Source organism: Nyctereutes procyonoides, unplaced genomic scaffold (assembly GCF_905146905.1).
Source record: "Nyctereutes procyonoides isolate TBG_1078 unplaced genomic scaffold, NYPRO_anot_genome, whole genome shotgun sequence".
Lineage (NCBI taxonomy): Eukaryota > Metazoa > Chordata > Mammalia > Carnivora > Canidae > Nyctereutes > Nyctereutes procyonoides.
In genome coordinates this window covers 27,763,504-27,777,950 of record NW_026575046.1, presented here as the reverse complement: position 1 = coordinate 27,777,950, position 14,447 = coordinate 27,763,504, and the positions used below count along the sequence as shown (strand labels likewise).

Here is a 14,447-nt window from a genome sequence, read left to right as displayed (position 1 = left end):
CCTAATAAGTTACCTCAAGGGCTATCACAAGGCAGCTTGTATTGTCAAATAAATTGTAGGAGCAGGAAGTGCTATGTTTACTTACCAGAAGGAAAGGGATTATCATACTGAGATGGTCAGAGATAGCTGTAGGAGGAAGTGGCCATATATACCCAGCTGTATTTTCAAAGAGTCTTCGACATAGATGTATCACAGGAGATGAGCTAAAGAAGAGAGAAGAGAGCTGAAGAGGGTATGTTTTGTGTTTTTAAACTTACGGTAAATTATTTTAATCAGATTGCCCTTAAAAATCCTGACTGCAGCTTCCTGGCTTTCTGCTTGGCCTTGTGTCTCATCTGAAGTGGAACTTAATGTTTGCTAAGGGAAGACATGGGCAGAGCTAAGAGAGCCTTTCGGAACCTAGAGCCCTGAAGGGGGTAGATATTTGGGTGGGATTTCCTAGTACAGGGGTTTGGGATGTCCCAGAGAAACAGAAGTGTCCTGGGATGGCTCTTCCTTCTTGGAATGGGACCCAGAGCTCAATAAAAAAAATAAAATAAAATAATAAATTAAAAAAAAAAAGAGCCTGATTGCTCTCTAGGGCCAGGATCTGATGGGGGTGGGGACACAGAAGTCCAGGATTTTAGAAATGAGGCTGAGAGACTCAGTGAGGCTTGCAACTGAAAGGTATGCTCTTCTGAGTCAGAGGGCCTTGGGATCCAGTCGTGTTTTCCCTCCTGCTGTCCAGATTATCTGGGTCCCGTGGCATCCAAGCGTCAGTTCCTCATCAGAAAAAGGGGCAATGCTCCCTGCCTCACGGGTTGTGGGGGGTTATTACGTGGGATCACTCCTCATTCACGTAAGGGGCGCAGGATGGGACCTGGCCCGCCAAAGTCCTCAGTAAACTGCAGCCAGTGACCCAGAGGAGGGCGCGGAGGAGGGAGGGTGACTTTCTTGTGCATCACCGCCGGGTGCCCTTGGACGGGTGCCTTAGCTCTCTGTGCCTGTGTCCTTACCGGTAAGTTCAGGTGGTCCCCTGCACCCTCCCGGCTGCTGCAACACCTGACACCCACATCAGCTGCTGGTCCTGAAAGTGCTTTGTAGACCAACCTGTGACATAACCACCTGGTGCAATAATGATGCTCCCCTCTTTGTCCTCCCCTAACGGCACATGGAGGCTCCTGGGATACCCCCATAGGCTGAGATCACCTGTCCACTAACTTCTGTGTTCTCCTTCTTTTTTCTTTCTCAACTTCTGCTTGGCTCTCCCTCATCTGGGGCTGTTCTCTGTTTCAACTCACAGTGGCTGTTCCTCTGTCTCTGGCTTCCTCCTGCTCTTCTGCAATAGACCAGCTCCTGTCTGACTCTGAACGTGCTCTGTAAGTCTGTCACTGGCCGTCAGCGTCTGTCTGGGTCTGTCTGTTCACCTCCGCCCGCAGGATGTCCTCGGTCTCTGCTTGTTCTTGTGGCCTCGCTGGACCAGCTTGCGCAAGGGACGCGTCGCCCGACGCCGGGACATTACAGCTGCCCCCAGACGTGCCCACACCCAGGTCCTCCTGGGCCTTGATTGCTGTTGATCTGCATGCCAGAGACACATACAGTTCAGGAGCGTCATTTCACTTTATGTTCTTTAACTTTTAAATTTGGTTTGGGGCTCCTTCCCTGCTCTGGGAGCACAGCCTTCCCAAGGCCTCTGGGAGCTGAGCGCCCGCCCAGCTGGATTCAGCCCGTGAAATCACGGTCATCAGAGGCTCTGTCATCTGGCTCATCCCGGGCCCCATTCATCCTGTCTCTCCTTGCCTACACGTGGCAAACGCCTTCACCTTTTTATTTCTCAAAAATTTACCGTGAGCTTTGCCCATTGCTGGCTGAGTGACCTCTGGTAAATCTATTCGAGAGAGAGGGAGAGAGGGAGACAGAGAAAGGATGAGCACAAGGAGGGAGAAGGGCAGAGGGAAGGAGAATCCCAGACTCTGCACTGAGCCGTGAGCCTGACACAGGGCTCGATCCCAAAACCCTGAGATCAAGACTTTCATCGAGGGCACCTGAGTGGCTCAGTGGCTGAGCATCTGCCTTTGGCTCAGGTTGTGGTCCCAGGATCCTGCGATCGAGTCCTGCATCTGGCTCCCCACAGGGAGCCTGCTTCTCCCTCTGCCTGTGTCTCTATCTCTGTCTCTCGCTCTCTCTCTGTCTCTCATGATAAATAAATAAAATCTTAAAAAAAAAAAAAAACCTAAACTGAAATCAAGAGTCGGCGGCTTAGCTGATGATGCCACCCAGGTGCCCCAACCTTCATCTCTCTTAAGCAAGTGATTGTGATGAAATCAGGATGAGAGGAGGTTTTTTGTCAGTATTTTATTAATGTTGTATTTGGAAACAGGCATCTGTAGAAGAACAGTCAGAGAGTACAAAATGTTACCATTTACCTTTCACACAGCTTGTTTCCTTAATGCTAACATTTATTTTACACAACCATGGATCATTCATCAAAGCTGGAAAAATGAGCATTTTCCCAATACTATCAATGGAACTACAGACTTTATTTGGATTCCCCCAGTATCAAGTCAGATTCTGAGCCACTTGGTTCAGAGTTGTGATTTTGACTTTCCTGTATCAAGCCATCCTAGTACAGTAGTGGCCTACAGAGAGGATTGAAACATTTTCCTCTGTGCTCAGTGGCCCCTGTTGGTTTTACGGTGTCAGTATCTGTCAACTTTCTTATGTGTCTTTTCTCTTTGCACACATCCGCTGTTGCTTTGTCCTGCAGCCAGGCTGTCCACCACCAGCATTATGTATCCACCCCCTCCCAAGCCCTGTGTGGAAGCAGAACCAAGCTTTTTAGAGTTATACACAAACTAAGTTTGAATATTCTCTGCGTGAAAAACCAGGGAAGGCTAAGAAAAGTCGACACGTTTGTGAGATCTACTCTGGTGATTCAGAGTCCTTAAAAAGAACAAACAAAAATCCCTCAGTCAGGTGTCTGAATAGTTAACCTGAACTCTAGATAAATGAAACGTTGTTAGTAAAAGAGTCACAGAAGCACTCACTAACTCAAACTCCTCTGGTATTAGTTCATTTTCTCTGGATGCTTCCGGTTTTCCTGAATTAATCCCTTCAAGACAAAAGGTCGTATATCTCTCCAATGTATCCTGTTATTTCCTGCTCCCTCCCATACACAGTCTTTCTTTAGCTCCTTGCGATCTGTATTAGTCGGCTTGGACTGCTGTAACAAAATATCACAGATTGGTTGGCTTAAACAACATTTATTCCTCACAGTTTTGGGGATTGGGAAGTCAGCAGATTCCTTTCCCAGTGAGAATCCTCTTCCTGTTTTGCAGACAGATACTTTCTTACTGAGTCCTCACATGGCAGAGAGAAACAGAGGGAGAAAGAGAGAGAGAGTGCCCTGGTCTCTCTTCCTTTTCTTCTATAAGGGCACTAATCCCATCACAGTGGCCCCACTCTCATGACTTCACCTAATTATCTCCCAAAGGCCCCACCTCCAAATACCATCATAGTGGGGGTTATGGACATATTTGGGGTGGCACACATTTAATCCATGATACCTTCAATCCTGTACTAGCTGGAAAATATCCCTTTCTTCATCTTCAGACTCCCAACTTGTCTGCCAAGGCGTTACCATGGGAACAACCCCAGTGTCCATGATGTGATTTTTGTGCTAAGGTGGCTTTCTCAGTCTCCTTCCTGTGGAGAGATTGAGAACCAGAAATGCCCACAAGCAACACCCTCCCCACCCCCAGAAGCTATGGCATTGAACATAAAAGAATGGAAAGCACATCACAGATGCAGAGATTGTCTGAGCAGTCCACACCCAGAGCTGCGTAAGGATCAGGGACAGAAGAATTGCCATCGTTCTTTGTGATCAATACAAATGTCAGGCAATGTCGGGGAGGATTGTCTCCTTCTGGAATCCATTCTATTCCATTCCATTTCTATAGATTCCATGATATTTTGCACTCTCTGAAGTGTTGTGAGCTCTATAGCAAGTATTAAAAAGGAATAAGGTTTGAAAGTACTAATAGCAAAATGGCTCTGGATTCTAACACATGTGGATTTGAATCCTGGCTTGGGCCATTGCTGGCTGAGTGACCTCTGGTAAATCTGAAGCTTTTTGAGTTTCCTCATCTGTGAAATGGAGATATATAAAATGATAGCACTGACATCATAGAGTCTTTGTAAGCACTAAATGCATTTCCAAAGCACTTAGCAAAGGATCCGATATAAGAGGGCTGAAAGATTGTTACCTTTTATCATAAGATATGGACCTTGCCTTTCAAGAGTGTTAGGAGGCCGGAAATATGTCCAGTCAGACACCTGACATTAACAGAAATTTTGTATTTCTGCAGACAGTAAATGCTGATAGACAGTGTAGAAGACTTCTGGAAGGCCTCCTGGTGCATTGAATTGGTCTCTAACGATGAGTAGGATTTGGGTGTGGCACTGTGGGAAATGACTGAGGACATGGAAGACAGGGAGCACGGACATTACATCATTTAGAACACTTTGGCCTACAAGGACATTCTAGAATGCCTAACTAAAATGAACTTAAACAAGGAGATCATTTATACAAGACAGAAAGTCCAGAGTTGGGTAGTTTCAGGGTTGGTTAATCCAACCTGGATGGAAGATCCAGATGTTCTTTATCTTTCAACTCTGGCATTCTTAACCTATTAGTTTTCATCTTGGGATGATGCCCTTATGGTCACAAAATAGCCGCAACAGCTCCAAACACTGCATCCTCCTCACAAAACCATAGCCATAACCAAATGCAAGAAGATAAGGCAGGCTCTGCTTGCACTTGTCTTTTATTCAGGAGGAAAATATTTTTCAGCAGACTCCCTTAGCAGGCCATCAGGCCCCATTCACCGGGAGAAGATCACTGGCCAAGCCCTTGGCTGCGATGCATCTAGCATGTTTGCCTCTAAAGAGACATGCTCTGTCAGAAAGAAAGAAGAGAGTATGGGCACAGGCTTTAACGGATGTAATTCATAGTGTCTACCACAGGCTGTAAATCTCTTGCTTCCTGAAGAAAAATAGAAGAGAGCTCTATTGGAAGGATATAGAATATCTCATGGATCTCCAGAGCAGGAGGTTTACTGGCCTTCACTGGGGCTAAAATAAGGAATGGGATGTTTTCAGGGATTAGCATTCCTCTTTCCATCTCTCTGAGGCCATAATCTCTGGCCTGCTTTGTACTGTACATCAACTTCATTCTTTTCTCTTTCTCGACCACTTTTCCTGCTTCTAGGAGCCCATAGGCCAAACCTGGCTCCTTCACGCAGCCCCACGCATTCTCAGTTGGAGCAGTAAGAGCCTGATAGTGTCTTGACATTTTCAGTCACATCTCCTCCAGAGATGGAGCAGGAGTGTTCTAGCTTTGGCTTCCACTGTGACCAGGGAGAGAGAGCCTGCTGCAGGGGTGGGATCATTCCCCTGATTGTGCGACACCGGGGCTGGTGCCACAGCTGCATCCTAGGGTGAAGAAGCACATTTAGGAGACTGTGGGCCCCTGAAGGTATGGGGTGGGGTGGGATGTGTGTATGAGGGGAACACACTTAAAGGAAACACTCCCTGTTTTGGAATAGTTAGAAATGCCTGTGTAAAAATGGGCACCTGGACCATAAATGCGGATTCTGGTCCTGACTCCACTGATAACCAAGGGGAGGGCCTGAGACCAAGGTCCCTTAGGCTCCTGTAGTATCTGTTTTCAAGTGACAGAGATAAACCAGTCCGGAGAGGAACAACTGAGGAGCTGAGGAGAGCAGAAACCCTGATCTGTGAGGACTGTTGAGGAACCGGAGGTGGCCCTATGGGAGAAGAGAAAGCTCAGGGTGGTTGGTGCACCCTCGTTAATGGCATCCACTTAGTTGCCCAGTCTAAACTCGGGCTCACTGGGCCACCCTTCTCAGTGGATCTGCACATGCAATCAAGATGGCGTCCTTCCCATCACTCTCTGTGAGGTCCTCTCACTCCCTCCACTGCTACTAGCCTTGCTCATGACCTCATCTTTCCCAGAGGAAGGAGCCTCCATGCTGGTCTCATTCCCCTGATTATCCCTCCCACTCCCCACAGTGCAGAATGTGTTCATCCCAGTCTCCATCACCTAAAGATTCAGCCCAACCTCTTCAGCCCAGCTCTTAAGACCCCCAACAATGCCACCTCACCCTCCTTTAAGCATCATCACTTCCCTGCACCCCCACCTCACCATGTAGGGTATATTCTTAGAACATCTTCCCTTCCTCAAACAAAGCATACCACTCTGGGCTCTGTCTGCCTCCGCACCTTTGCCTCCCCCATGCCATGCCTCAAATGCTCCCATTGCCCTCACGTCTGATGCATCAGCAGATCCTTCAAGATATATCCTGAATCTGGCTTCTTCTCAGCACCCCCACTGGTGTCATCCGATGTCTCTGAGTCACCTCTGGACACCTTGGAAATCATCTGTGGTGTATAAAATAATGGCTGTCCCAAGAGGAACACATCCTAACCCCCAAGTCCTCAGAATATTACCTTACATGGCAAAGGGGACCTTGGCGATGTGATTGAGCTGTGTGTCTTGAGATGGGGAGATTATCTTGGGTCATCCTCTGGTGGGCTCACTCGCAAGCACCCTGACACAGAGAGGCAGGAGGGTCAGTCAGGGAAGAGGTGTGATGATGCAAGCAGAGCGCAGAGCAACGAGGCATGCAGGCAGCCTGCGCAAGAGGCAAGGGGTGGGATTCTCCTCTAGAGCCTCCAGAAAGAATGCAGCTCAACCTCATCCTTGGACTTTACCCCGGTGAGACCCATTTTGGACTTCTGATCACCAGAACTGTAAGGGAATTAGTTTGTGTTCTTTTAAGTCAGGGAGTTTGTGGTAATCTGTACAGAAGGAGGCTAATATGCCTCTTAATTTACTTCAGGATTCCCACTCCAGCCAAATTCCAGTCCATTCTATACACCACAGCTAGAATGTTCTTCCAAACACAAAGTCCTCATGCACCTGCTCTACTTACGGCCGTGGCCAGCTTTCCCGTGTGTTTGGCTGGGCGAGCCATCCATGGGGTGCTGAGCCTCACTGAGACTTCGTGCTCCTCTTAGACTGTTCTACTCCCAAAGCACCCACCTGCCTCTGTGGCAGTGGTCCTTTTGCAGCCTTTGCCTCCCCTTGCCTGCAAAGCCCCTCCCCAGCCCTCCGTTCTCACCTCCAGCGCTTCCTGGACCGCAGGGTTCTGACGCACAGGGCAACATGGTCCTGCGTGCTCCTTGACATGCTCTCATGCTAAGGCCAGCTGCCTCCCATCCCAACACCTCTTGTGACTTTGTGTCTGACTGTGGGTCTCCTGCACCACACTGTGGGCTCCGGGGGGACAGAGACTGTGCAGTCTGTCCTCATCACCCTCAGGTGTCCAGGGCTTCGCACAGTGCCTGGTGGGCACTGGAAAAATATGTATATTTATTTATTTAAATATTTTATTTATTTATTCATGAGAGACTCAGAAAGAGGCAGAGATACAGGCAGAGGGAGAAGCAGGCTCCACGCAAGGGAGGCGCTCAACCGCTGAGCCACCCGGGCGTCCCTATGATTTTAAAGAACTGGGCAGCCCGGGGGGCTCAGCGGTTTAGCGCCGCCTTCAGCCCAGGGCGTGATCCTGGAGTCCCGGGGTCGAGTCCCACATCAGGCTCCCTGCATGGAGCCTGCTTCTCCCTCTGCCTGTGTCTCTGTCTCTCTATGTCTGTCTCTGTCTCTCATGGATAAATAAATAAAAATCTAAAAAAAAAAAAAAGAACTAAGTGGCTGGATCAATCAATGTCTTGGGACTCGAAAATCTCATTCCTCCCAACATCAAGGAAATACCCAATGTGAGGTCTTTGTTTCCAGGTGACGGGGCTCTAGCTTCGGGAAACTCTACGTTAGGGTTGAATCCCTTCAAACTCATGTACCTTATATTTTAATAATTAAAGCACCTTGCAGGCACCGCGTGTGAGCACCGCCATGCAGGGGAAGGCTGGGGTGATGCGTGATAAGGTCTAACCATTTCCTTAGAATGCTGGGCTGGACAGGCACAAGGGCTGTTATTATGCGACTAATTATTGCATCCAAGCTGCTCTAAGTGCGATGCTAATTGCTCAGTGAATGAATTGTAGACTCAGGTAATTACCAAACCTAATGTGGCTCCCGTCATGTTTGAGTAAATTAATGCTAAGGGGGGAAGCAGCCCAGCTTGAAGGGAGCGGCCTCCTGCCTCAACGCCGTTGCCTGGGAAACAGCAGCGAAGTTCTGCATCCGGGCTTGAACCTGCCCAGGTCCACCGGCACATCTGGGCCTGTGTTCCACCAGGACAGCTGCAGAATGACAAGTAACCGGGACAACCAGACAACGGGGAGACTTTAGCCACTCTGGCAGATGACAGGCAGTCTCTGGGGCTCGCTCTTTATCCCTAAAGCCTCACGAAGGTTTCTTTCAGCTCTGTGATCGATGCTAAGTGAACAAAGATCTGATCAATTACTAAAGAATGGATTTCTGCACCGAATCAGTGATCAAGTAATGGCTTGATTTTTTTTTTCTTTTTTACAAGTTTTTACATCCAATGTCAAGTAGCACAGTACTAATAACATTTATGGAGTGCATGGAGTGCTTACTACTTGACCGTCACTATCCTTTTTTTTTTTAAGATTTTATTTTTTTTATTCATGAGACACACACACAGAGAGAGAGAGAGAGAGAGAGAGAGAGAGAGAGATTGAGGCAGAGACACAGGCAGAAGGAGAAGCAGGCTCCCTGCAGGGAGCCTGATACAGGACTCCATCTCAGGTCTCCAGGATCAGGACCTGGGCTGAAGGTGGCGCTAAACCGCTGAGCCACACCGGCCACCCTGACCGCCACTATTCTAATAAGCGTATTGTGTGCATTATCTCTGTGTCTATTGCTCGAAACAATCCAGAACGTTTGTAGTAATTCACAGAGTTAGTGACTGTCCGAGCCAGGATTTACCCAGACATTAAGAGTCTGTGTTCATAACCATTCCGTGTGTAACTACTTCTCGGACCCTGGGAAAGTCACACTTTCTGATCCTTGGTTTCCTTAAGAGCGAAGATACCAGTATCTACTATGTGTCCAGCTCTTTGCTAAGCCCTTTATAGATGCTGATTTTATCATCACAAAGAAGCTGTGAAGTAGGTGGAACTGATCTACCTGACCAGGTCCCACAACCTGCTAATGCTGTTGGTAATGCTGTTCTGTTTGCCTACAGTATCGCGAGCTTTCTTTTCCCCACTATTCCTCAGATTGAGGATGTGTACATCCCCATGACTATGCCTATAGACGGCTGGAGGTTCATGTATCCTACTTCGAGAAACACTGCATAAAGTTGGCCACTGTCACTGTGACATCATGGTGAACCTGATGCAAATGTGTGACCTGAATTCACAAGGCAATGTGAGTTTATAAGGTGGCCATCCAGATGCCCCTGGATCTGCTTAAATACCTGTTATATACTATGAAAGTGAAAACACCAAGTGAAAGATTTCTCTCTCATGGAGACTTGGGAATGCATACCCAAGCCCAGGGAGTACCTCTGCAGGCCAGACTCCACTGGAGACTCTGCCTCTTCTAGAGTCCTGCCACTGAAATGTCAGACCAGTTCCTCCATCCTGTGCATACCACCCACCAGACCATGGTGAGGACCTCACCACCACCACCACCACCATGTGTTGTAACTAGAAAACATGCCCTTCTGCCTACACCTATCTCTGAAAAAGCTGCTGCCCTTCAACTGTGCACTGGGTAAAGGGAACCTCCACTTAGAATGTCCACTCTAGTTCCATACTTCTCTAGTCATTCCTGAACAATTTGCTCCTTGGCCCATGGGAGACAGACACTTAGGAGAGATACATGAAAGGCTGCTGTAGAGGTGTGCCTGCATGCCACGAAAGTGCATTTTCTATCAGGATTGGATGTATCCATTTGGCTTTTCAACCAGGACACTTTCTTCATGTGAACTTGGTGTAGGAGAAGGTGCCATTGATTGCCTGTGAAAGTAACACATTGGCCATGAACAGGGTAAAGGGTCAGGAGTGTTAAGAGTCGTGAGGTTAAGAGTGTGGGCATCATGGACATTGTGGCCTTTTACCAATTGCTTAACTTCTCTGAGTCTCGGTTTTCTCATCTATAAAATCAGTTTAAGTCTAGTAGGTTCTGCTTAGAGTTGTGAAGAGTACATGATATAAACGAAACAATGTATGTAATTATAGAAAACGGTGCTTGCAGCACATCTTACTTCCCCAGCAAGGTGAGCTGTGTCTGAAGCAACTAGACACAAGGCAAGAGCACAAGGCAAGAAACAATGAAACAAAACAAAAAAAGAAAAAACCCAGAAACTTAGAGGAGGGACCCTACAGAACAGAGACATAGACCTATAAAGAGGAGGCACTGGCCAGCTGGAGCTGATGTCTCCGAGGGGCTACTGTGAAGCTGGTTATGCAAAAGTTGGAAAGTGGACTGAGCTGCTGCTGCAGGAAGGCTCTTGCCTCTGTGGGGCTGCAGAAGCCTCACTGAGATGATGCCCACAGGAGGAACAAGGACCTTTCCCTTCTTCCGGGCTCCTGCCCTCCTGCAGTAACCCCTGTTGGAGAAGCCTGACTGCAGCCAGCATCCAAAGCTGATAGTCTACAGCATCCTTCCAAAGCCAAGTACAGAAGAGTAGGTTTGAGGCTGAGCATCAGTGACTCAGTAGCTGGAGCACTAACTTCCCTAAGGTCTTTAGTCATCTCCCCCAGACACCTTCCTTGGTCACTCTCATTTAAAATATATGATCCTCCTTTCTGTAGCCATTTCCACTTTATTCTTCTCAAGGCTTATCTGGCAGGTACTTGTGGTTTTTCAAGTCCTCTCCCCTCCACTGGCCTTGAGCCCAGCAACAGCTGCAGTGGACAGTTCTCTAAGAGCTCAGACTCATGCCCTTCACCTTGTCTCTGTTCCTCAGCTAGCACCTGCTTTTATCCAAAGCAAAGAAGACTTTTTATTCTAGATCAGGGTTTCTCAATTTTGGCATTATTGACATTTGGGGCCAGGAACTCTCTGTGTGGGGGACAGTGTACTTTGCATTACACAGTGTTTAGCAACACCCTTGGTCTCTACCCACTGCATGTCCCTGCCATGACAACCAAAAGTGTCTCCAAATTGTCCCTGTTGAGACCCACTATTCTAAGTCCATACCTGGCCCTTGAGTTGGGTGTGAACATGAGTATTGGCAGCAGATAGGTAGAGTTTGATGGACTTCATCTTCACAAATTTCCTTTATTCCCTTGGGCAAGTCACTGAAGCTCTGGTCATTTTGCTCAATGTCAAAATGAATATAATACTATCTTTTGTTGTGAAGATTAAATAAGGTAACACATGTAAAGGGTTTAGTACGGTACCTGGTAAATACCGATCAATCTATAAAAGTCAGCAATTTATTATAATTCCAGGCAAAGCATTAATGTAATTCATGAGAAACTTGGTCATCAACATGTGATGCCAAATAACTGGCATGGGTTTATTTGTTCTACTGAATGGGCTTGACATTGGCCCGAGGGAAGCGAGTGGTGGTAGTGCTCCTAAACTCTGTAGAAATTTCATAAGAATAACAGCCAGGTGCTGGAATCTGGGCTACTGATGATAAGATCCACTTGCAATTGAGATTGATTCAAAGGCAATTAACATAGGAGTTATGCAACCGTGTGATACTGCAAATAATAAACACTTGTCAAGTAGTAAATTTCACAGTGATGCTTAGAATCAACTTGCTGCTTGATTCATCTAATTGATTTACTCTTCCAAATGTCACCAAAAGGAATGAGAGAAACAAATATGGTTATAGTGTCGTTCAGACTCTGAGAGCTTTACTAATCTCAGCACTTTGATATTACTGAATCCAGAACCCTCCCTAGGAGAGGGAATTCACATATTCAGGAACTGCTTGAGGTAGTAGAGTAGAGTACATTCACATTTTGATGAATGTAAGAGCCTTAGGCTTTGTTGGGAGAAAAGAAGAAATCTAGGTTCTAGTCCAAACTCTGCCACTAACTCTTTGCATAATTCTGGGCCTGTCATTTCCTCCAGGTCTTCAGTTTCCCTACTTTTAAAATGAGCAATTTGGATGGAGTTCTTTGGTCTTCCCTCTCAATGTACCCCTACACCCAGCCCCACCTCTCCATGCTCTCAGAAGCATGTCATAGGAAGGAAGCCAACAGTGATGGGAATACCCTCTTCGGTACATTCGAAGGATGTCTGTTGAATTCTCATGCTTTCTTTCCTTCCTCCCTAGGTACACAGTTCTGCACAGTGGACATCACCAGGAACTTGAGAAACTGCCCATACACAATGACCCAGAATCCTTGGAATCATGCTTCTGATTGAGAACGTGGCTCATGATTAAGCCATTCATTCCCATTCATGTCTGCATGAACAGGCTACCCTGGCATCTCTCCTGACCCTCATCACCACCAGCGAGGCATGAGGCAGTGGGGACAAGTGCCCAGGGACAGTACATGGGGCACAGTGCTGGACAGGACCCAAGGCCAGAGTGTGGAAGATCTCAGAGTTGAGAAGGGACTTCAGGCGTCCTCAGATCCAGCCTCCCATTGAATGCTGGAGTAGCATCTTCCATAGTATCCTTGGACGTTGGGCGTCTCTGCTTGCACACCTCCAGGGATAGGAGCTCACTACCTCCCAATGCAGTTCCTTCTATTGTAGGGAAACTTTAATTATAAGAAAGTTTTTCCCTTTGTTGGAACGAAGTCGTGTCTCTGCTCCATCTTCCATCGGGAGCCATACAGTTAGCTCCCTCTTCCCTTTGAGAGCCCTTAGATGTTGGAAGACACTGATCTGCTGTCCACCCACCCTGTTAGGTCTTTGAACAGCTCCAGTTTCCTCTCCACTGTGGCCATCTTCTGGACATACTTTGGTGTGTGAATTAATCAAGGCTCTTGTAATGAAGTCAAGTTGATATCAATGCCAAGATGTCTGTCCAGAAGCATGAAAGAGCTGACAAGTGAAACATCAATATTTTCTGGGTGGTAGTTATGAACATTTCTCTTTTCCTTTTTCTTGCGGATAGATCTGAAAACTGCTCATTTTTTTTAAATTTTGGATCCATTACCCAAAGGCATCTTTACTGTTATTCTAAATTGTGTGTGTGTTTAAGGATGGCATTTGTCTCACTGGCATACTCACTTTGAGGTCATGTGGAATGAACCTTGATTCATTTTCCTTCCATGACAATGGGAAAAGGAACTGTACCTTTACTGAGGATGCTGATTAAGGATGATCTTGCAACTCAGATTTGGCAAGGAAATGAAGTTGCTCCAATAAGACACCTTTTAGGGTCTTCCAGGGCCCTGTGCTGAGCCAGTGCTTGGTCTTGGGCCGGGCACTTGGCTCGTTGGGGCTAAGACATAATCACAAACCAACTTCCTTCCTTGGGGAAATTCACTGGCCCCCCTGCCTGTGAAGCTGCTGGGGCTCCATTTTTCTCCATTTTTTCAGCATCTCACTTCTTCCAAGCTCCTTAGGAGATGCTCCCCTGATGTCAAAGCTACCAGCGAATCATTTTATCTTGGGGTGAATTATCCCCCGTGGTTGAAATTTTTGAGGGCACATTTTTTCCCGGTTATCTTTCTTTTGACTGATGATAAAAAACCTATCCTGAGGATGGATTGCTGGCCTGTAGGGACCCAGCCCAGGGAACAGGCAATGTGGGTGGGCAGGTGGTGCTGGTGGGGGGCAGGGGAGGTTACAAGATAAAGATGTGCCCAAAGTTTCTAGCCTCACCAGCTCCCCCTGCCCTTGTGCTTGGTCTGTTGACCCCAATTTCCTTCCTAAGTGATCCCAGAAGCCACAATTGCCTCCTTATCACCTATTTTAAAGCAGAACCCACAGGCTCTTCCCCTTCTCTCCATCCCCAAAAATGGTGGGAAGGACGATCAGACACCTTGGTTTTTGCACTGCAAGTCGCACATCCCAGGAAATCCCTCAGTCCCAGGCAATGTAGGCTGGCTGGTCACCCCACTTATGGGAGCCTACCAGAGACGATTAACCAGCCTCCTCATGTTTGCATTTTCTTTCTACACTTTTTCATGGGAAAGGCAGAGCTGAGTGAATGTGGGGGTCCGGAGTTCTTCCCATGCCGTCTGGATGAGGTCTCTGATCTCAAAGCACAAAGAACTTCTTGGGGAAAGACTAAGAGATCATGAGAACCAGATCATCATGAGGAGCAATAGGTTTAGAGCTTTGAGGCAGCTGGTAAGCTTTGATGTCCCCAAAGTCGACATTATCTCCTGTGGAATGCATAGATGCACACATACGTGCATCCATCCAGTAGGATTTGTTCCCTGTGAGATGCTTTTTTTCCCCAGGAGCTTAGTAAGCTTGTGTGAAATACTATTTCTCAGTGGCAGGCCTACCGTATTCTCCGATACCGTTC

General features: G+C 47.2%; 1 protein-coding gene across 1 annotated transcript in view; it reads left to right on the top strand.

Moving 5' to 3' along the window:
* Nucleotides 1-12,624, top strand: part of HTR4 (5-hydroxytryptamine receptor 4) — a 76,721-nt gene extending 64,097 nt beyond the window's left edge. The window contains exon 6 of the mRNA XM_055324840.1: nt 12,291-12,624. Within this exon, the coding sequence (XP_055180815.1) occupies nt 12,291-12,378 (88 nt within the window). The 3' untranslated portion in view covers nt 12,379-12,624. The remainder of the gene's footprint in view (nt 1-12,290) is intronic.
* The last annotated feature ends 1,823 nt before the right edge of the window (nt 12,625-14,447 follow it).